General features: G+C 50.0%; 1 protein-coding gene across 4 annotated transcripts in view; it reads left to right on the forward strand.

The window, feature by feature from the left end:
- The window catches only part of BCORL1 (BCL6 corepressor like 1), a 60,524-nt gene that overhangs the window by 33,897 nt on the left and 2,796 nt on the right, over positions 1-23,831 (forward strand). For 3 of the 4 annotated variants that reach the window (XM_019956124.2, XM_019956126.2, XM_019956127.2), the window contains 7 exons: positions 932-1,321; positions 5,312-5,535; positions 9,987-10,208; positions 12,293-12,459; positions 13,209-13,354; positions 19,808-19,885; positions 20,885-21,038. In XM_019956124.2, coding sequence (XP_019811683.2) covers positions 932-1,321; positions 5,312-5,535; positions 9,987-10,208; positions 12,293-12,459; positions 13,209-13,354; positions 19,808-19,885; positions 20,885-21,038 — 1,381 coding nt within the window. The other variant, XM_070784040.1, reaches the window with a different exon arrangement.

Consider the following 23,831-nt stretch of genomic DNA (forward strand, 5'->3'; position numbering starts at 1 on the left):
TAATAGCTGGGTCTTAAGAGAAAACTGGTGGTGTCTCAGAGCCACGTCCAAGGACGATGTCAGATCTCCTGGACCGTTGAGCCGGGCCAGCTTAGGACTGCGCTTGTCAGCAGAGTTGAGGGTAGGAGTTGGGAGGAAAATGGCCTCTCGGCCAGTGGCAGAAGAGGGCAGGAAAGGTCCCATCGTCCTGGGGTGGTGGTGAGAGGAGAGGAAGTGCCTGCCCAGCGGTGAGGCACAGCTGCAGCGGGGTGGGGGTGGAGCTGAGCTGGGGAGAAAGCTCCACCCCTGGACTCGTGGCTGCTCAATAGAAGGTGGGGTCAATGTAAGGGAAGAGGGCCTGGCTCTGGAGCATTTGGGCGGGCCTAAGCCAGACTGTCACAGGAAAGGGGCTCCTTGCTTCACTTTTCCTGAGAGCCTTCAGAGATAACTCGACTTGCGCAGGGTGGATCTGTCAGCAAGTTTGGGGGTCACATAGTGAGCCGGGGTGGGGTGCCATGTCAGTCTGCCCTCCCTTACCCTCTACTAAACCCTGTGGCCCTCTCCTGCCCCTCACACAACTCTTGGCACCTCGTAAGCACTAAGTAAGAGTTGGTGGAATGAATGAAAGTGGCAGCACGGATGAGGAAGGGTGTGTGGTGTGGATACTCGACAGTTGTGTAACCATTGGACTGTGTAAAGCGCTTTGGAGTGAATTATCTCATTTGAGCCTCTGAACAGTCCTGTGAGGTCAGTAAGGCTCAGAACAGTATTCTCAATTTATAGACAAGGAGACAGAAGTGAAGGAACTTTCCCAGAGCATACAGCCAATAACTGGCAGAGCCTGAACTCGAACCCAGACCTGCTGGCTCCTAATCCAGGGCACTTGCTTCGACACCAAACTCTTAGTCCTTTGAAGAGATGCATGACCGTCCTCTGTACATCCCACCCGCAGGAAGCATCTGTAGCTCCTTTGCTGGTATGGCAGACAGTGACATGGGATGCCAGGAAGTCTTCCCCACAGAGGAGGAAGAGGAAGTGACTCCCACACCGGCCAAGCGTCGAAAGGTGAGAAAGACCCAGCGGGACACCCAGTATCGCAGCCACCATGCCCAAGATAAGACCCTGCTAAGCCAGGGCCGCAGGCACCTATGGCGAGCCCGGGAGATGCCCTGGAGAACAGAGGCTGCCCGGCAAATGTGGGACACCAATGAGGAGGAGGAGGAGGACGAGGAGGAGGGCCTGGTGAAGAGGAAGAAACGGAGACGGCAGAAGAGCCGAAAATACCAGACTGGGGAGTACCTGACGGAGCAGGAGGAAGAGCAGCGGCGGAAAGGGAGAGCAGGTAAGTCTGGCCAGGGGCTGCTGCCCCAGGCAGCTGCTGTCACCTGTCCCCAAGCCACAGTGACTCTGGCTTCTGGGGACCCTCAGGCATCATGGGTACTCCCACCCCTGCCTCCTCTCCACCTGCCAAAGGCCTCTGCACCCAGAGAAACCTGGTGCTATGAGTGCCAATTGCCAGAGGGGGTCACTCAACTGCAATCCCAAGGTCTTGGCTTGGGGTTGAGATTGAATAAGTTCCCACTGACCTGCAGGTGAGCTGAGGACGTGTATGCCCAAGCCCTCCAGTTTTATGTATATATATAGATATATAAATCTGAACATGTGGGCATGGCCACAGTGATGTCCTTGGTTACCAGGCAGTTCTCTGGTTGGCTTGAGGGAGTCGGGTCTCGTGGGAGGTTGGGTTTTCTCTCCTAGAATCCTAGGTCCGAGAAGAAAGAGGGCATTGGCTGCCTTTCCTGGGATGCCTCCAGCCCCTAAAGTTAAAAAGAAGTACAATGGTTTCCTCAGCCCAGCGTAAGAAGTTCAAGTAGAAGCAGGCACAACTTGGCTTTCTTGGTTAAAGCCACAAAGGTTAGTGAGGCAGAGTGAAGCTTTGACATGACCCGAGGTGGCATCATTTTTGTCGGACCTGAGCTGGAAAGGTGGGGAGCCCGAGGAGAACACCAGGCTCTCTTTGGCCACGTCAGATGCTATAATACGCAATCACGGAGGCACAGACTGTCACCAAGGCCGATACCAGTTTGTTCTGTTAAGTGCTCTTCAGGCCCATTCCTGTAGTGGATTTCTAGATGAGCGAAAAGCACATCTCTGGGTTCAGTGAAAACACTTCTGTCTTTCACTCTCTTTCTCTGACCTCTGCCCTTGAAGCAACAATTGATTGTCTCCTATAATGTATTCATCCTGAGCTGCTAGTAAATATCTGCAGTCTCATTATTAGTGAAAACTGAACAACCATGTTGGAGTGGGTAGTATATTCTGGGTTTGCTATAATGCCAAGAAGGCTAACCCTCATCTCTGGCCCTGTTTAAGTAGAGATGTATATTATATCTATCCTCATACTTAAGAGAGTAATTGAGCCAGTTTTTGTCAACCGTGTGAGAGTAGGGATGACTTTCCCATTTTTCTGCCAGAGCCATGATGGATTGATTGGTCAGGAGTGAGTTGTCAAGCAGTTGGCCTCAGCCACTTCTGTTAGGATAAAGAGGAGCTTTTGTATCACCACTTCCTTGGGGCTCAGACAGTAAAAGCATCTGCCTACAATGTGGGAGACCCAGGTTCAGTCCCTTGGTCGGCAAGATCCCCTGGAGAAGGAAATAGCAACCTACTCCAGTACTCTTGCCTGGAAAATGCCATGGACAGAGAAGCCTGGTAGGCTACAAAACATGGGGTCGCAAAGAGTTGGACATGACTGAGCAACTTCACTTCACTTTTGTATAACCACAGCACTCTTGACAGCTTCAACATAACCACCCCCAGAAGCATAGGAGCACTACTCACTCGGCAAGGCATCCTACTGGTTGTGGGGTCACCTCCAGTGTTTGGAAACCAGATCATTCTCCCTCCATGTGTGTATCTATGGGTTTTGAGTTGAGTCTGTTGGGTTTGGCCTATGATCTTCTCTATATGTGATGCTAACTCTTCTTGAAGGAATTGCCTGGCAAACATCTGTCTTCTCCAGAAGCTCCACTTCCTCCTATTACTCCCCTCTTTCAGGTTGACATCACAGAGTCAGGCAGAGACCAAACTAGACCAGACAACTCCCATGTGAGCCTCATGATCTTTCTTTTCATCCTGGGCTTGGGTCTCTCCTTGATTTGCAGAGGGGATAAGAAGAACCATTGCCACTCACATACCTGCTACCTTCACTCCCAGTTCCCTTCGGTGCTACCATGAGGGTGCTCCACCAGTGTCGAATAAACTCCAGAGCCTACCCTGCCCTGAGGACATGGGAAGGGGCTGCTGCTTTTCCTGCGGCATTGAATGCTGTAATATGGCTTCCCCATGTTTCCTGAGGTCCTCACAAGACTCGCTTCTGTTCCTTCCTCTTTTGCGTCAGCCCAAACTGGTTACATTAAAAGGCCTGGTTAATAGTGTGCTGGCTTGAAGTGCCATTAGAAGCCATCCAGTACAGCAGTTCTTTTTTTAAAAATTTATTTTGATTGGAGGCTCAGTATTTTACAATATTGTGGTGGTTTTTGCCATACATTCACATGAATTAGCCATGGGTGTACATATGTCCCCCATCCTGAACCCCCTTCCCACCTCCCTTCCCATCCCATCCTTCAGGGTCATCGCAGTGCACCAGCCCTGAGCACCCTGTCTCATGTATCAAACCTGGACTGGTGATCTGTTTCACATATGATAATATACATGTTTCAATGCTATTCTCTCAAATCATACCACCCTTGCCTTCTACCACAGAGTCCAAAAGACTGTTCTTTACATCTGTGTCTCTTTGGCTGTCTTGCATATAGGGTCATCATTACCATCTTTCTAAATTCCACATATATGCATTAATATACTGTATTGGTGTTTTTCTTTCTGACTTACTTCATTCTGTATAATAGGCTCCAGTTTCATCCACCTCATTAGAACTGATTCAAATGCATTCTTTTTAATAGCTAAGGAATATTCCATTATGTATATGTACCACAGCTTTCTTATCCATTTGTCTGCTGATGGACATCTAGGTTGCTTCCATGTCCTGGCTATTGTAAACAGCAGCACAGCAGTTCTTAGGCAGAGGTGGGGACCCACTGGTGGACTAGGGAAAGTTGGGAGAATGGGGGGCTGTGACAGCTGGCCTTTTGAGAGCTCTGTGTGACCTGTGGAGAATTCCTCATGCTGTGATGATGGCTCCTCCATCTAGGTCTGCCCTTGGCAATGTGACACATAAGAGAAGCCAAGGTCAAGGGAGGTGGGTTGAGAACTCTTGGATCTTGCACAACCCCCTCATTTCACAACTTGGAGAAACTGAGGCTGCAGTTCCTTCAGAGACATATTCATCTTTCACTGTTCACTAGGCATGGTGGCCAGTCCTGGCGGGGAGATAAAGACTACATGGGCATGGTCCTGCCTAAATGCTTACACTTAACTAACACAGTAATGATGCCTTACACTTTATAAAAGGGTGGTGTGGATTCTATCCTCCTCATTTTACAGACGTGGAAACTAGGCTCCTGGAGATTATGACCTGCCCTCAGCAACCACACAGCTAATGGCCATGCCATGTAACAGTCATGTTAAGAGATAAGGATCAACTCAATCTGTCCAGCCCCACCCCATGGGGCTTAGGACTGACCCTGCTTTATGAAGCTCTTCGTATGGAGTTCCCAGCAGGCCTTCTGGAAATTGGAATGTGCTCTCTTCAGCGAGCTATGACTAGAACTAGAGATGTTGCTCAGTATGCCCCAGTGACTTGATTTCCAGCTACAGAGGGCAGCAGGTTTCTGTGACTGCCCCTCAGTTAAGTTGGCCTGTGGCAGCTTCTGGTTTCAGGGAGTTTCTGTGCCACTTTCATCTTTGTGTGCCTGGAGAGAGACCAACAGGGCAGACAGGCGGGTAGAGCTAAGGCTGTGAGGGACGCCTTCTCCCATTTACTCGCCCCTAGTGTACTACATGCTTCACTTCAGGAGAGCTGCTAGCTTTGTTTCATATTGGAGTGGAGAAAGAGACAAAGGGGGGAAATGCTGGGAAAGTTCTGATTTCCTTTTAAATAGACCCTCATCTTTGGGACAGCCAGATGGGCCGCCCCCTGCTAGCAAGGCTGGGAGTTGTCTTCTGCTTGGAGGGGAGGGACATTGATGTGGAAGCACAGTGTCTGTTCGAGAAGCATCTAGTGGAATAGGCAGCCCCGCACCAGATACTGGTAGGGAATAGTTACACAACTTTGTCCTGAGATTCTAATCCCCAAAGTCCTCTGATTCAACTTAGAGGAAGGCGTTGCTTTTCTGTGTGCCATTTCCCTGACATCCATTCTTTCCTGCAGATTTAAAGGCCCGTAAGCAGAAGACTTCCTCCCAGAGCCCAGAGCACCGCCTCCGGAACAGGAACCTTCTCTTGCCCAACAAAGCCCAGGGGATCTCAGATTCACCAAATGGTTTCCTCCCAAACAACCTTGAGGAGCCAGCCTGCCTTGAAAATTCAGAAAAGCCATCAGGAAAACGAAAGTGCAAGACCAAGCACATGGTGACGGTCTCAGAAGATGCAAAGGTATGTTATCAGCCAGAGAAGTTGGGGGTGGAGACTGGGCTAGGGTGGCGTGTTTCCCATTTGAGGAACAGTCTTCTGAGCGAGTGAGTAAGTGCATGAACAGAAAAAGTGAAAGTGTAAGTCACTCAGTCATGTCCAACTCTTTGCGACCCCATGGACTATAGCCCACCAGGCTCCTCTGTCCATGGGATTCTCCAGACAAGAATACTGGAGTGGGTTGCCATGCCCTCCTTCAGGGGATCTTCCTGACCCAGAGATCGAACCCAGGTCTCCCACATTGCAGGCGGATTCTTTAATGTCTGAGCCACCAGGGAAGCCCGAGTGAGTGCATGGGGGGATTGAATTAACTCATATTTATTACAGTGTTTTAAACTAATTCTAGAAGGGTTGGGCTGTAGATTTGAAGAACGGGTACTGAAGTCAGAGCTAATAATAAGCATCTACAAACTGTAGGGTTTGGCCCAGGATGAATTTGCCTCAACAATCCTTGGATCTGCTTAGAGTAAGGGAACAGTTAAAGAATATGGCAGAATGTTAGCCTGAATAGCTTGTTAACGTCCAATCAAAAAGCTTTTGTCTGGGCTTAACTCACTGGAAACCAATTAGGAAGTTTTCTGAGTCAATCAAGGTAGAAAACAATTTGTAGAAGCAGGGATGTTGATATCCAGACAAAGGTTGCCTGAGGGTGGGGCTGAAGGAATTCCACTTGGACTGGTCATATCTGTACTTTCCCAACTCCACTCCTCAGTTTCTGTGCTTCTCATGAGTGCCTACCAATCCATAGCCAAGCAAGGGCACTAGAACCCCGTTCAAAACTGATGTCTCTTTGGGTTCTGATGTTCATGGCATTGGTGTTCAGTTCCACACCATGCAATTGAAAAAAAGAAACTCCCACGATCCTCTCATCCTGGAGGTGCGAGGATGTTTGAGAGATGCGAGGCTCAGGTTCAGATGTTTGCCTGTAATATGTGTTTGTCTTGATAACCAAAAATCAAAAGGTCGTATGAGCTGGTTTAGGTGGTTGTGACTCTAATGGCTCTTTCCAGCTCCAGAGCAGGGTCCCTGAGTGGCACTGGCAAAAGGTAGGAGACCCAGGTGCTCAAGTCCCCCATCCTTGTTTTGGAATCTGATTTCAGCGCAAACAAAGTGCTCAAGCCTATTTCTTCATCTTTAAAAAAAGGAGATGATACTTCCAGTCCTTTCCATCCCACAAGGGTGCTTAGGGGAGCAAAGGAGGCAATGGATGTGAAAGGCTTTGATAATGGTCAAGTGCTGTCTCTGAGGTTGGTGTAAACCCTTGAGCTTAGACCAAGGCAAAAATGAGGGGACAGAGACACAGGAAGGCCAGGTAGCAGGGCCAGCTCCTGGAGACTCCAGAGGGGCCAAGGCAGGAACCGGGGCGTCTGCTCTGGGCCAGGTGCTCTGCTCACACAAACACTCAGGTCCCACAGCAGCTGTCAGAGGTGGGCCCTCTTGTCGTCATTTTATAGTGAGGAAACCAAGGTTTGGGGAGGTTCAGGGACTTGCTCGAGGTTACTTGGTGGTCCGAGTGACAGACCTGGGGCATGAGGCAGGCCTGGCTGCCCCTGGGGCACCCCCAGCACCTACCCTTTCCATATGCCTCCACCCTGTGAATGGGTGGCTTCTGTCTGCATTCAGGTGATGCTGGGGTAGGGCGAGGCTAGGCAGGAAGACGGTGCCACCCGGAGCAGCTCTGGTGGAAGGTGGACGTCCTCATCCCCTGCTCTTCCCCACTCACATGACTCCATCCCACACAAAGGTGACGAGCCACCTGACACTCAGCAGCACATGCTGATGCTTCTGTCTGGTAATTCTGCCTGGCAGTGTGTCCACTGGAATGTTCTCCCAGAGAGATTTTGTGCCTTCCCAGGGTCTCCCTTTCTCCCTCCCGCCTTTCTTTCTTTCCCAGTCACCACCACCTGCTCCAGTTGCCCCATGGCACAGTGCTTTGTAGTGAGAAGCAAGGCAGGGGGGGCGGAGACGCGCCTGCAACAGTGAAGCTGGCACATCAGCCAAAGGCTTCTTCCCACAGGGGCTCCAAGCCAGGGGCAGGGCAGGGGGGTCTTGCTCCTCCCTCTCTCTGGGAGGCTCCCTTTTCTCTGCCAGCTCTGGCCCCTTGACAGGGAATCACCCTTTGGCTCCTCACTTGGCTTAGCAACAACCTGGGCATTTTACCCAGCATCCTCCAGTATTACCATTGTACACCTCTGTTCTCCTGGCAAAAAAGCCACACTCTACCCTCATAGCCAGGGCCTTCCTGCTAGCTGGTATACCTCTCTGCCCTTTTGGGACGTGGACAGAGAGCAGCTCTTTTCTTGCAGTTTACCAGAGGAAACAAATGCCCTGGGTCAATGTCTTTTCCCTGGTGCAATTTCTTTTCTGGCTTCGTGTCTTTCTAGGCAACTCTTTTGGCTGCCCAGGGCTCTATGTGTAGCTGGATCAAGTCAACAAATGTTTGCTGCAGTGACATGCCCAACCCCAAGTTAATTGCTGTAAGGAACAAAAGAGATGACTACAATATGAACCCTAACCCCAGGGAGCTTAAAATGTAGCAGGGGAGGCCAGACTTGCCCATGAAACAACAGAAGGAAGTTGACAGTTAGGCATAAGGCATGGGATTATGTGATTCAGACTAGGTGTTCTGGGTGTGTAGAGAAAGGGCAGTGGGGACCACAGTGTTGTAGACGACAGGATTTAAGGGAGCCCTTGATGTTCTCAGGGATTTAGGTAAGTAGGATGTATTCATTATCTGTTGTGCTCAGTTGCTCAGTCGTGTCCAACTCTTTGCCACCCTATGGACTGTAGTCCACCAGGCTCCTCTATACATGAGATTTTTCCAAGCAAGAATACTGGAGTGGGTAGCTAGGGGAGAACTCCAGGGGATCTTCCCGACCCAGGGATCAAATGTGGGTCTCATGCATTGGCAGGTAGATTCTTTACCAGTGACCCACCTGGGAAGCCCTCCTAGTTATCTATTGCACTGCACAACAAACTACCCTAAGCTTTGGCAGTTTAACCCAACAATAAGCATGTATTATTTCATAGTTTCTGGGGTCAGGAATTCAGGAGCAGCTTTGCTGTGTTTGACTTGGGGTCTCCCATGCATGAGATTGCAGTCATGGTGTCAGCCAGGGCTCCATTCATGCAAAGGCTCGACTGGGGCTGGAGGATCTGCTTCTTGAGTGGCTCCCTCACATAGGTGGCAAGTCAAGGCTTGCTGTTGGTGGGGGACCTCCTTTGCTTGCCCCTTGGCCCTCTTAAGGGATGCTTGACTATCCTCATGACCTGGCAGCTGGCTTCCTCCTGAATGAGTGATTCAAAAGAGGGCGAAGCAGAAGCCACATTATCTTTTAGGCCGTGGCCTTGGAGGTCACACACCATCATCTCTGCCTTCTCCTGTGCAGAAGGGGCTACACAAGAGCATGAATATCAGGAGGTGGGGATCATCACAGTCATCTTAGAGTCTGATGGGGGCATTCTTGTCCTCTGGCCCCCCGGTGATTCATGTTCCTTCCACGTGCAAGTCATACCCTCCTCTCCCATGGCTCCCCCAAAGTCTTGTCCACTTACGGCATTAACTACAAGTTTAGAATCTCATCATCAAACTTAGATCCAGGTGAACATGAAGCACCTTGGGTCTGGTTCCTTGAGTACAGCTCCTCAAACGCAGTTACTCTCTGTTTGAAGTCCCCTCCTCTCATCTGAAAGAGACAAGTAACCTGCCCCTATGGACTCAATAAACCATGGTGTGCCAGACATGAGAACCTGTTCTGGATATTCTAGTTCAAAATGGGAGAAGAAAGGAGACAAGCACGGGTCATTCATGAGGAAAGGACTGTAATGTTTCGTGAGCACCCACCGTGTGCATTGTTCTGTGCTGCTCTAGCTCATTATCTCAAAGACCCTGCTGGGGAGAAAGTGAGGCTCTGAGAAGTTGGGTCTTGCCCCAGGTCTTGCAGCTAGTGGCTGGCAGAGGCAGGATTCAAAAGCTGGTCTGTCTGATTTGAGAGCCTGAGCACTTTCCACCAGCCCAGGTGGGCACGAGTGTGAGCCAGGGGGACAGTGTGCTAGGAGGTGGGGAAAGCCTGGTGAGGGTTGGATGTTGGGGGAAGGTTTTTGCAACAGAGTGAAGGCTTCCACAGCTGTGCCTCTTTCATCACAGTGAGCTGTCTCCACCTCTCTTCACTCTGAGAATTTGCTTCTGCTTATTTATCGAGGTGACTAGTTAAAAACTTCAACAAATGGGGATCAAGGCAGGTAAAGAAGGCGTGCAGAGTGTGTGAGAGAAGCTGGCATATCCCCTCGAGCTGTGTGTGCAACCCCTTCGTTATTGCTTGGTTTTTGGGGTTGAGGACTTGAGCCATTCTGCATCTGCTCGCTGGGTAGAAATGCGGTGGTGAGTTGTGCTGATCTGTGTCTCCGCTTTCCAGAGCAAAGGGCGTTGGAGCCAGCAGAAGACACGCCCTCCCAAATCTCCCACCCCAGCGAAGCCCACAGAACCATGCACACCCTCTAAGTCCCGAAGTGCTGGCCCAGAGGAGGCCTCCGAGTCACCCACAGCCCGGCAGATTCCCCCAGAGGCTCGTCGTCTCATAGTGAACAAAAATGCTGGCGAGACCCTTCTACAGCGGGCGGCCCGCCTTGGGTATAAGGTAAGGAACACCTCCTCATATCCACAGGATATTGTTACCCCAGCATCTGTGGATAATCTTCTCCCCATTGGCTCTTCTGTGGCCTGGCCAGGCCTTTGTTTGGGGCTTAAGTCCAGGATGGCCCCCTCCTACTGTGTATATGGTCTATGGGGCTGCCTCATCGCGACGTGCTGTGTGGGCTTGCAAACCCGATTGGATGTCAATTTAGGATGAATAGCATTGAAATGGTAAGACAATATCATCCAGTACCTTCATAGGCCAGAAATGGGATTTGGGGGGTTTTATGTCATCTTGAATTTCCCTGTGCCATGGCTCCCCACTCAGAGAGGAATGGGGTGATCATCGCTCACTCTTTATATCTCCCTCCAGCTTCCCCTCCTTTTGGCCTCCAGTAGTGGAGGGGTCGAGTACATTGGAGGGGCAGAGTTGAGCTCACCCCCACCTTATGCTGCTTCCGTATGGACTGGAAAGGAAGCTGGTGTTTGTTGAGCACCTCTTTGGTCATGTTAAGAGCTCTCGTTACTTCATATCCTTTCATCTTCACTGTGAGCCTATGGAGGTGGGTTTTATTAAGCCTGTTTTACAGGTGAGAAAATCAGGGGTTAGCTGTGTTAAGTGATGTGGCCACAGTCGCTCAAGCACTATGTGTATATGAGTCTGAATTCACACCAGCGTCTTCTTGATCCCCAAAAGGTAGGGGCAGAAGCCAGATTCATTCAATGACATTGTTGGACATTTTTGTTGATATGAGCGTATTTTGTGGATATGAGCTCCTTGACCATGTGCCTTTGCCAGCCACACCAGTTATTTCCCCAGGATTTGCTCTGAAGTATGGAAATGCTGGGCTATAGAGTAGGTCCTCTTTTTTTTTTTTTCTTTTAAGGTTTCCAATACCCATAACTGACTCATTTAAAGACAGCTGGACTCCCAGCCAGGCGGGTTGGCATAAGAGAGCCACCTTGACACTGTCTCACTGGCAAGCCACCTATCTGTCTTGAGCACCTAGTGTGGGGGCCTGGATAGCTGGTAAGGGAGATCTAAAGAAAAAATGATGACCAACCCTTGCCCTTTAAGTGAGTTTCTTTTACCTGGGGCCAAAGCAGGCAGCAGGAGACCATAGGTGAACCGATCAGGACAGGGCAAGGGCAGGTTGGACAGCCTGTGACAGGAGGAAGGGAAGGAGGAGGTGTCTGAGGCTAGGACAAAGAGGCGATATCTGTAGTGGTGGGAAGGGTGGGGGCTTCGTGACCCCTTGCTTAGAGACAATGTGACAGTTCCGTGTCCAGAAGGCAGCATCCCGACGCAGGCACACAGGCTCTAGCCATCCAGCCGGTGTGCTAGCTGTCCAGTCAGGACGGCTGAGTCCCATCTCACAGGGGCCTGGGGGAGCTGACAAGAGGCCGCTGGTAGCTGCTGTCAGCCTCTTTCCCTCAGAAGAGGGACTGCCTCTCCCTTCTGCCTCAGCTTATCCACCATAGCTAGCTAGACTGCTTCTCAGCCTGGAGTCCCACTTATCGTCCTGTCATCTCAGCCCAGGAACACTGATTTATTACTATGGATGACTGCCCACCCTGGATGATACTCAGAACAGTCTTCATTTGAGGGGAGGGCTGGAACTGACTGCCCTGGGATACACATCCAGGGATGGTACTTACACCAGTTCGTTCTTCCTTGTTCTCAAATAACTGCCAGAGGCAGTGTTTGCCAGCACAAGTCTCATTTCTCTGGTCTGGGGCTGTCTCGCAAAGCCCCGGACGAGGGAACGGGCAGTCAGACCATGGAGGCCTGAGGGTGTGAGCTCTGGGTGGGCAGGTGAGCCTCTCTGAGGGGCTTACACCCACAGCCCACACCCTGATCAGTGTTGTCAGCCATTAGAAATGTCTCTGCTCTGCTGAGGACACTGCCCAAAGCTGGCACCTCAGGACTGATTTAGTTGACAATAGATTCTGAGATCTGCCCATCAGTCCCTGGACTAAAGAGCACGTTCTGAGACTCTTCGGACACGTGGAGAGCTTCAAGCCTAACCCAGGTGACTGCAAGAGTTTGGCCTCTCTTTGCTCACAGCACCCTCCCTGTCCCCACAGGACGTTGTCCTCTACTGCCTTCAAAAAGACAGTGAAGATGTGAACCACCGCGACAATGCCGGCTACACGGCCCTGCATGAGGCTTGCTCCCGGGGCTGGACTGACATCCTGAACATCCTGCTGGAGCACGGGGCCAACGTGAACTGTAGCGCACAGGATGGCACCAGGCAAGAAGGCTGCCCTCCCGTCTCCCCCACCCCTCTCCCCTGCTCAGCCCCTCCCTCAAGAGAATCCACCCCGCTTCAGGCCAGGCTGCGTGAATCCCTGGCTGGCCAGTCCATGTTGCCCACTGGTGGGAGGCCGGGGTTCTCTGGGGATCATCCCTGGCACCTGTCTTCAGGTAGAATCTCAGGCTTTAGGAATCAGAAGGCTGATCTTGACATACATCCCAGATTTGATTCTTGATTTGATCTCTATATACTTAAAAAAGGGACACCTGCCGTGTCTTAAAGAAACTGCACCCATTCTCCTGTGCTGTATCCGAGGGCCTGCTCCCTGGGCGAAACTGACCCCTGAACTGCATACCAAGTGGTGGGGGGGTGCTTGGGTCAGAGGCTGTGGGCTCTGCTGGGCCACCTGCTGGGTGTGCGGAGCAGCTCTGGGGCAGTCATCTGGGTTTTCCAGTCATATCCCCCAGAATTTTCTCTTAAGTTTAACTTCAGTTAGGGGCCTATTCTCCCCTGAGCTCCAGAACAACCAGCAGAGTGCCATTGGGGAACATAAGAGAGAGAACTGGAAGGGAGGAGAAAGAGGCAGGGAAATATGGAGGGCAGTGCAGGCCAGGCAGGCTCCGTGCCCTCTTCCCCATGTTACGCTGGGCTCGTCTTACTTTGCTTTCCCTGCCAAGGTGGCCTGAGGCCTAGACACCCAGGTTCCCACTTGGATCCTGCTGTTCTCACCCTGTGTCACCTTGCAGGCCAGTTCACGATGCAGTGGTCAACGACAACCTGGAGACCATCTGGCTTCTGCTGTCCTATGGGGCTGACCCCACGCTGGCCACCTACTCAGGACAGACAGCCATGAAGCTGGCCAGCAGTGACACCATGAAGCGCTTTCTCAGTGGTGAGTATGACCCAGACTCAAAACCTCATTACCGGGGCTCTGACCCTGAGCTCCCGAGATATCATCTCACTCATTTCAAGCAACTCCTATGAGGGGCATCGGCTCTCCTCACATGTTTCTTTCTGGCAACTCAGAGATCTCTCTGAACTTTAAAAAGTCAGCAGGCAGCTTCGTCTCGTCCCTGTGCTGTGAGTGTTCTCACTGCATGCATCCTCTTCAGGGCCCCGGTCGCCCTTGGGGCCCCCTCTTCCCGCTCCGTGTGTGAGGTAGGCCTCTCTGTGGGACAGTGGCCCCACTAGTAGTTTGAGTTTGGGGCAAAATGTGTGGACTTGTGCTTTGAATGGTCTGCCAGTTGCAGAGAGGTGGCACTTAACAGTTTGCTTTTGTTTTTGCACCTGCACTTTATCTCTGTTGGTGATCAAAGTTCAGCCCTTAGGACCATTCCACTTGCTTTATTCCTCACACCCTGTGGTAACTGTGATGTTCCCTGTGCATCCTCCTGTTCTTTGCTCTTCCTCCCTCACTTGCCCCCTCTGGAAAAGTAGTGTTAAGGCCCGTGGCAAGCACCACAAGCCAACTTGCATTTGTTTTCTCATTAGTGGATGACAGCTGTTTGTCTGCAGTTAGATAGCTCTACGGAGTTGGGCAGTGGGAGGAGGGAAGTCTGGCTTGGGCATGCTCAGTGGAAATCTCCTCAGACTTGACCTCTGAATAAAGGAACCCTACCTCCTGTGTGATATTACAGCTTGGCCCTTGCTCCAGCAGTGACTTCTTCAGCCTGCCTAAGCACAGTTGGGTGGATGGAGCAGCTGGAGGTTGTGTCACTGATCCTCTTCGGAGGCTTCGATGGTGGTAGAGCTCCTCTTACCCTGGAGGCTGGCAGGACCAAGGGTTTGCCCAAGGCTGTTTCCTGTCTCCCAGGCTGTGGCCTCAGTTAGTACGCCCACCCCCACCCCACCATCAGGTACAGTCCTAGGCTCCCAAGCAGGAGCTCATTTGTTTATGGAATACAGGTTAACCAGGCAGCTGATGATGGAGGAGGAAACGAAGTAGTAGCCTGAGCCAAAGGTCCCCGTGGAAGGAGGACTAGGTACTGAAGGAAGGGCCTTCTAGGTACTGAAGGAAGGGGAATGATGGGTCAGGGAGGCCCTGACCCCTGCATGGGTGCCCCCATCCAGTCCACAGCCAGGCTTCTGCCCCACAGCCAGACCCAGCCTCTCCGGCTGGGGCAGGAGGACTGCCTCCTTCCTCCACCAGCTCTGGGGCCCAGGCCTGTCTGTGAGGGCAGAGCCATGTGGGGACACTCCTTCAGGCATTTGCTCTGGGCTAGTGAGGACTCTTGTTCAGTTTAACTGGGCTGCGTGCGGCTCGGGGCAGGCCACCCTCTGTGGCTTCTTCCCACATACCACTCTGCACTCTCCTCCACACAAATGTGTGTTGTTGTCTGCACTCCACTCAATTCCCAGGGGAAGCTGGCACACAGGAACACCCAGAGCATCTCAACATGATAAAAGCGCCTCATGAAGCACTCCTCTGACCGGAAGGTCTCATCCAGAGGCCTCTTTGGGCTGGAGACCACCCTCCTGAGGGCTTGGGGCCCTCTGGATGCAAATAAAGCTGTCTCGAACCTCCGTGGTCACAAAGTCTTTTCTTCGTGGACCCCTTCTCCAAAATCCCCAAGGAGTTTGAATGTTGAAACCATTTGAAGTAGTTACTTCTCATTTGAAAAATGAGAAGTAAACAGTTTTCTCTTTTCTCATGTCTGTTACCTAATCCCAACTACTGGAAAGCCTTCGATGCCTCCTTAAACTAACTCGAGTTTAGTCTGTGCTGTGGACACAAGAGAAGACTTTCCTGAATTCTGGCACTTCCTAGCCTCTCCAGGCTGAACACCTTCATTCAATTCTTGACATTGTTTCTCAACTTTATGGGCATGGAGCTATAACTTCATAATGGGGGCCAGGAGCTGAAAGGAGTGTTAAAACTGGGCCACCTCTTTTCCATGCAAATACTGAGTGCCAATTAAAGGCAGAGCTCTGACTGGCCATTAGGGAAAGTGCTCAAGCTGGTTAGGACCTTGGCAGCCGGGGAAGTAGGCACTGGCAGCAGTGAGTAGGCTCCGGGAGGGGGGACTTGAGCTCAAAGGCTGTTGGAGGTGATAAGAGGTTAACACTAAAGGTTTTTAAGGTTGAGGAAAACTCACCTAACAGAACGATTTTGAAGTGAACAATTCAGTGGCATCTCCTACATTCACAATGTTGAGTAACCATCACCAGGAGCTTTTTCGATTCCTCCAATGGAGTGTCTCTCTTGTTTCGTATCAGCTCCCTACGTCTCCTCTGCCCCGAATCTCAAGAAATGACTGGGTAGAGTGGCTGCTGGAAGCGCCATGAGGTTGAAGATTGGGGAGGCAGTTCCCTCCTCTGCCCCACCTCCCCAACCACTACACCTCAACACACCAGTGTGGACTTCTGGATTTCTTTTTACCTTGCCTGTCTGGCTGAGGTAGTTAAAAAGCTCTTTACTGTTCATCCCCAAGCATTTGCCTGACCAAATTCCCCACAGATTCATTGTCTTCTTCCTCCCCTAGTGGGGATCCCACTGGGCAGCAGATGAAGGTGAGTCCCTGTAGGGTGTCAAGGGCGGAAATGGTGAGCCAGTATCAGGGTTGTGCCTCGTGTAGAGCATCCCTCATTTTGTGCAAGTCTCCTCTCCTGGAAAACGCGAGGAATCAAATCCTCATTTAAATACACAGCAGAGTGGTATCCTGTAGTGAATTATTTTGTAAAGCAGAAGATGCTGGTGATTCATGTGGGTTGACAATGTGGATATTCCTCCATTGCCTTTGCTTAGCACGAGGCCCACGTCTCCTGAGACCCTGGAGAGTATAGTGCTGCTTCTTCATGTGTTCATTCACCCATGTGTTTATAGAGCACCTGTTAAGTTTCAGGTACAGTTCTGGGTACTGGAGGTCAGACAGTGAACCCTTTGTCTCTCATCCATGTCCTTGGAGAACCAAGCCATCCAAACCTTCCAAGAGGCCTTTGGAAGAGCTCCTTCTTGGGCCAGATTACAGGCAGGCATGTGACTGATTTCCCTTTGACCCTTTGAGGAAAAGAATAATATGCAGCCTAGCCAAGCGAAAACAGACTGGTTTTTCGTCCTCTGTCGCAAAGAATGTGGGAGCTGGGGGTAGTTGTTGCAGTTTGGGTTGGGGCATTGGAGGAACTCTCAGGACTGCTTTTCCTTCCCCCAATGAAAGGGTTAGTAGTTTACCACTTGAGGTCACTGAATCACAGGTTTTTGTTTTTCCTGCCAGAGACCTCGGCCATATGACCCCCTGTCGATGAGTGTTTGTTTTTTGTTTTCTCCCCTTTCATGTCCCTCAGCTGGTGACTTGGTTGTAGGAGATGGGCAGGGGTACAATGGGACCCTAGGAAATAGAGAAACTTCTATTTCCAGGGCCACCACTCACATTGAATACTTAAAAATATTTTTTTTTAATCAAGGCAAGATTCATGTAAGATAAAATTAAAAGTGAACAGTTCAGTGGCATTTAGTGTGTTCACAATGTTGGACAACTACTACCTCTATCTAGCTTCAAAACATTTTCATCCCCCCCAGATGAAACCCCATACCCAGTGAGCGGTTGTTCTCCACCCCTAACCCCAGCCCCTGGCAACCGCCTGTCTGCTTTGTCTCTATGGATTTGCTGATTCTGGACATTTCGTATAAAAGGGAATCATACAATATGAGGCCTTTTGAGGCTCACTTCCTCCATGTAGCATCATATTTTCAAGGTCTGTCCACTTAGTGGCATCTTTTTAATGGTGAATACTATCCCCTCATCTGGATAGATCACATTTTCTTTTATCCATTCATCAGTCAAGTGACATTTGGGTTGTGTCCACCTTTTGGCAACTGTACCTAGTGCTGCAGTGAACACACATGAACAAATATTTGAATACAAGTTTTCAATTCTTTGGGGTATATACCTAGAAGCAGGATTGCTGGGCTGAGGGTACTTTTTGAAGGCAAGGGTAAGAGAAAAGAACTCAAAGTTACAGGGAGGACAAGGGAAAATTAAGGAAAAGGACTCACTCTTCCTCCTGACTGTACATGAAGACACGTGTGGAAATGCGCCTCGAAGCTGCCCTGTCAAGCAGACTTCGACAGTTCCTTTTGTGCACCACTCGTGGGCCAGTTCTGACTTTGGCATCTTTGTCTGTGCCAGTTGACTTCGGACTATCTCAGAAGGCACATTCACCTGCAAGTGAGAGAGATCTGTTGTCAGTGAGGAGAATTAGATGAGTGCCTGGCAGCCTCTGAAGGCAGGTCCGAGAGAGGAGCCCCAGGAGTATGGTGAGCGAGGGCTGCTCTGCTGGAGGCCTCTGGTGACCACAGTCACTTGAATGCTTATGTGCCAGCACACGGGCTAAACAAGCCCTTGACTTTATAGTCTCGCCTTGTAGTAGTTTCCCCACGCTCTTACTTCCCCCATGGTGTTTATTATGCTCTTACTGTGCCAGGCACCTGGGCTTTGGAACTGGGGAGACAGTGATGAACAGGACAGATGTAGTCCCTGACTTTGGGGAACTTACAATCTCATTCCTTTATCTCCCAGGACACCTAGCGCAGGGCGAGGCACCAAATATACTCACCTACCTGACAGATGCCTTTGGAAGAAATTACTTCCAACTCCCAAATGGCATAGGGTACAGAAGAGGAGATAAGCTGGCATCTGGGACCTCATGAGTTTTTCATGGAATACTCAAAAGATCTAATATATGTGATGAAGGATTTTCCACTCTGGCTCCTCCACCATTACTTTGAAAGCTTCTCTCTGACTGTCTTTTCCTCTCAGAAGAAACTCCTCATCTCCTAGGGGGTTGCCAAAAAACAAACTACTTTCAGTAGCTCACAACAGCTGATGGGCACTTTTGCTGATAGAATGTGTGACCCAAAGGGAAGGTATCCTGGAATGTGGTGGTGCCTTCCATCCAGGGACTTAGCTCTGCTCCTTTAAGAGTAGCTACCAGCTTCCTCCTGGGATTTGCTTTTCAGGGGGCACCCTCACCCAACCTGTGCCCTTTGGACTCTCTCCTGTCCTGTTACCCAGGTGTCACTTGAGGGCAGGTGGCAGCCATACACAGCTAAATCAGCTTGCCACCTGTACTACGTGGCACATTGGCAACCACTGGGCCATGTGCCCACAGATGATACAGTTGAATTTGTCATGGAATCCTGCTTTTTGTCCACATGGAGCCAAGAGGTGAAACAATTCATCTAGATGATGCTTAACTAGGAAACAGGGAGGCTAAGAGGTGGCCTGATGTCAGTTCTCAGATTGTGTAAGCAAAAGGTTGTTTGAAATGGTTTTTTAGGGAGAGGGAATTCGGCAGTCCAGTGGTTAGAACTTGGAGCTTAACCCAACTTAAGCCAGGGCCTGGGTTCAATTCCTGGTTGGGGAACTAAGATCCTGTAAGCCACGAACCCAAAAAAAGAAAAAGCGCTAAATCCTAACCCCTTAGCCTCCTTGTTTCTTAGTTTCATCCGTGTTGTAGGTAACATGTCTCAGCATTCAGTTCTCCTAATGGCCGATTACTATCCCATTGTGTTAACCTTCATTTTGTTTCTCACTTCATCAGTTGAATGACATTTGAGTTGTTTCCACTTTTTGGAGATTGTGAATAGATCTGCTCTGGAACATTCATGTACAAGTTTTTGTTTCAATACCTGTTCTTAATTCTTTTGGGTATTGCTGTGGAAGCAATAGGTTTTCATGAGGATAAACTTGGTCATCCCCCCCCCCCCCACCATTCCATGTTTTCAAAGACGAGACAGAAGGAATTATGCTTCCTTTATCTTCCTTTGAATTGGCAAGATCACGATTGGATATATGAACATTGTGACCAGCAGGGGACTGAAATCTTGGGATGGATCTAGGATTCTGCTTGCAGAGTAATGCCCTACATCATTTGAAGAAGGGGTCCCAGGCCTAAATGCTTTCAGGCTGATCATGTTAGAGAGCAGGCAGGCTGGGCGGGGCCTGCTGAGCTGGAGAACGCACATGTCGCCTCTCCCTCCAGCCAGCTGACGACACGCAGTAATGTGGGTACAGTGTTGCCAGATCTCTTGATTTTTTTTTTCAAGAAAACTTGGAAATCTGAATTTTTAAGTGAAATCTCCCAACTTTAAAATGTTAGAAGGTAATTAAATTGTGGAGGTTTAAAACACTGGGCCAAAACCCAGGTGGTCAGTGGGCTAGATTTGGCTCTTGGCACTGGTTTGTAGCCTCTGATGGATAGCAGATCTCTCTGGGGTCGCTCCTGGCCCTTCTTGTGGTCCTTCCTTCCCATCGCCCATTCTCCTAATGCCAGATGAATATACTTTGCTTCTAGATTCCTCTTTTCGTCTACCCCCTATTCTCACTGCCCTTTCTTCTTTCATCAGATCACCTCTCAGATCTCCAGGGCCGAGCAGAGGGTGATCCTGGCGTCTCCTGGGACTTCTACAGCAGTTCTGTGTTGGGTAAGCTTTAAGCGGATGCTTCCCGCCCTGGTCTATGTCTCAGATGTATGGGATCTGCTTTGGGGATCACTGATTCTTCTTAAAGACAGGAGTGACCCAATGGAGCCCTTCTTCACCTGCTAGTAGCTTACAGACCCTTTCACCCCCCACTCCAGCCCGTGCTTCTCCCAGACTCAGAACTTGGTGGCCGAAATCAAGAGATGCCATTGATTTGGACAAAGCCATCCGTCATTAGCCCTCTACCACTCCCCACCCTGGGTACTTTGTAAATTCTCTCTTTCCCAAGCTCCCTTTCTTCTCTGTTGCTTTGTCCTAACCCTGCTGGAGGCCCCCATGTGCACTGTTGCCTCTTCTGGTATTGCTCACACTCAAAAGGGACCCAGTCCCCCATCTGGTAGCTACCATCCCTCCCTACCCTCTCCCCAGGATGCACACAGAGTTTCTGAGAGAGCTGCCGGCTCCCGAGTCCTTAGCTCTGCCTGAGCCTTCCTCTGTCAAAAGAGTAGTGAGCCTTTCTCTGAGGCTGTCATCCAGCGCTCTCCCAGATTGAGGAAGGTGCCCACTCCTAAGTTTGGGGGAAGCTGGAGCAGGAGAACAGGCCACACATGAATGTGCAGCTAGAAAAGGTCAGAGGCCTAGTCCCTGCCACTGGGTTTCTGGGGACCCATGCAGGCAGGCAGGCAGCTTTCAAAGCTGCGGTTTGAAGGGCAAGTATTTTCCTTTGCCTCTGACTGCTGATGGTGTCTTCAGGCTTCTGTCTCAAGCAGTTGGGCAGCACATCCTTCACACCTCCTTGCTTTTTTCTCAGTTGAAAGGTGGAGGAGTATAATGAATCTGTGGCCACTAAGCACTACCTCCCGGGTCTAGAACGTTCACATGCCCTCCCAAGGATGAGAGACATTTGACCCCAACCAGTGATCTGTATCTTGTTGGAGCATTTCTTTTCTGTGGTATCATGTATGTAGCTAAGTACTAATTCCCTATATGATGTCTTTCCAGAGGAAAAAGATGGGTTTGCCTGTGACCTCCTCCATAATCCTCCTGGGAGCTCTGATCAAGAAGGAGATGATGTGGAAGAGGATAATTTTATGTTTGAGCTCTCAGATAAGCCTCTTCTCCCTTGCTACAACCTCCAAGTGTCAGTGTCCCGCGGGTAAGTGTTTGAGTGGTCTATGGGGACCGAGTGCTAGGATCCTGGGACGGATGGAGTTCTCCTGCAGGAAGCTGAGACCTGGAGAACAAATGTTAGAGCACAGGAAGGAGAAAATATGACCAGCCCAGCCTGACTCTCCAGCCCAGATTAGATATGTTCAGAGTAGCTCTAGATGCATTGACTATGTGTGTTTTCCAAAACCAAAATCTCGATTCACTCTGAAGAATTTTTGTGCTGTTTCTGGGTGTAACAGATAATCTGGGAGATATTTGGGCTGGTGAACTATTAGAATCTCTGAAATATTTTTGTGGTTTCTGGGGACAGCCAGACAGAATATTTGAAATTGAGATTCTTGGAAAAGCCAGGACATATGTTTGCCATAGCTGTGGGGCCACTGGAGTCCTTACGTAATCCACAGGCTGGTTGCTCATTGCCTTAATGTTGGTGAGGTGATGGCATTGCTGCTGTCCTCTCAGATTACCACACATATTATAATGAGAATCACCCATTTTCAAAGACTAGAATATATGTGGTACTTAGCATTAGCGTGGACCCAATGTCACCTTTTTTTGATGATTCAGAAGAAAGCTCAGCAGTCTGCAGGGCCATGGCCATGCTGGTTAGGAGGATACAGAATACACTGTCCTTTTGTTCCTGTGCTAGTGCTAAGTCGCTTCGGTTGTGTCTGACTCCGTGGAACCCTATGGACTGTAGCCCACCAGGCTCCTCTGTCCATGGAATTCTCCAGGCAAGAATACTGGAGTGGGTTGTCCATGCCCTCCTCCAAGGATCTTGGCCTCCATCATTAAGTGTCCTCTTCTTGGTGTCTTCACATATTTCAAAACCTTTGCAAACACTTTTAAGTATACTTTTTCTTTGAGATCTGTTTTTGAAATATCAGACCCTGTGTTTTTTTAAGTGAAAGCACATGAAGTGCACATAATGGGGGGCGGTGGACAATGAATTAGGAACCCTTTGAGGGAGCCCCTCACTTGGCGACTATAACCACTAGACCACAGTTTCTTTGCATCCCTTCCCCCCTGGCCTGATAAGAATAAAAATAGCCTCTATGATGACACTAGTAGGGATCAAGTTTCAGGGGCTTTTGGTCCTTATTCTTCTGGGCATAAGCTGATCCCCGAGGGCGGGGCTGGGCCTCTGGGATATAGTATTGCACAGTTAATTAATTCCTCCAACATATTCAGCACCTCCTTCTCTGAAATAGGATCTTGGGCCCCAGGCGGTAAAAGGACCAGGGTAGTGTGCTTTAGGTGCAGACAGAACAGGGGCAACCAGGGGCTGAGCGTCAGTAAGCAAACTGGGTGGCAGGTGGGTATTTGGTTGAGAGCTTGGTCCCGGCAGAGCTGGTTTTCTTGATGCTACATTCTCGAGCACTGCTTCTGAATCTGCCCTTCCACACAAATGTGACATCGTGTAAGAATTTGTGGTCTTAAAAGGTGGGTAGGGTGTTATATACTGATGACTCTGAGGCCCTGTGGGCTTCAGAAGTGCCTACTGACTCATCAAAGCAAGACTGAATTCTGATCAGCACTGTCAGTGTTCTGAGGGGGTTTTCCTCCATTCTTTGAAAGCGATGTCCAAGGATCTGGCATCTGAACCCCCTTTCTCTTAACCCAGAACACCCCATTCCCTGCTTGTGTGAGATGATAGAGGTCACTGTCATTCGGAAGAAATGCTGCCTTTTAAGATTAGGACTGTGGGTCTGGGGAGAATTTTTAGGTGTGTACAGAACATTCAATTCCAGAATCATGTCTTAAGCAGTTGCACCAGGTCAAACCCAGAGTGCTGGAATATAGCTCTGGCCTTCAAAGACTCTCCAGTCTGGTATAGGGCACAGACAAGTATACCATGAACTCTAATAAAAGATGACATTCCTAAGCAGATTTATTATTGTTAATCATACAATAGTTCAGAAAGGTGTCAAAGGAAAAATATAAGTTCCAGTCCACCCCCAAGTTCCCCTTCCTGGACAACAGTTTGCATTTCTTTTATATTCTTTCCAAAATGGGCTCTGTTACCGGGTTATAATAGGGGTACAAACCAAGTGCCAGGAGACTGTGGAAGATGGGACAAGTAACTGGTTACATCAGCGAAAGACTTCACGGGTGACAGGGTGTCTGCACTGGGCTGCCGAGGAGACAAGGAGGGAGGGTATGGCATGAGCAAAGGCACTGAGACTTTCAAGTTCAGAAAACAGGGCTGTCCTGCATTAAATGGCTGGTACTTGGTGGGGTGGGGGTATACAGCCTGTGTGTGTGTGTCTGTGTGTGAGTAAGAGAGAGAGATTGGGTGGAGATAAGGCCAAAGGGATTGAGTGAGGTTTGTTTGGAAGGTCTTGCATAATAATCATGCTAAAGAGTTTGAAGGGTTTTTTGCTGGAGATACTAGGGATCTATTAAAAGTGGTTTAGTGACCGAGTGAAAAGGTCTGATGTTCTTTTTAGAAAACGAAGAGTAACTGAGGATCCAGTGAGGGTGGGTGGGGGTGTGGAAGAGTGACTCTTGGCAGAGGGAAACCAGTTAGAAGGCTGATGCAATATAGTCCAGGCTAAAAGTGGCAAAGGCTGGAAGTGGGACAGTGGAATGGCGGATGGCGAGGAAAGACAGCCTTGGAAACAGGGGCCACTAACATGGGGACGCAGCATTTCTTCCTGGTTTAGTCAAAGCTAGCGTTTGGCCCTGGGCGGCCTCGCAGCCCCCCTCCCAGCTGTCCCCAGGCTGCCGCCCAGTCGGGTGTGCTCAGCAAAGTCAGACTAGCTGTAGCTGTAACGTG

The sequence above is a fragment of the Bos indicus genome, chromosome X (assembly GCF_029378745.1).
Source record: "Bos indicus isolate NIAB-ARS_2022 breed Sahiwal x Tharparkar chromosome X, NIAB-ARS_B.indTharparkar_mat_pri_1.0, whole genome shotgun sequence".
Classification (NCBI taxonomy): domain Eukaryota; kingdom Metazoa; phylum Chordata; class Mammalia; order Artiodactyla; family Bovidae; genus Bos; species Bos indicus.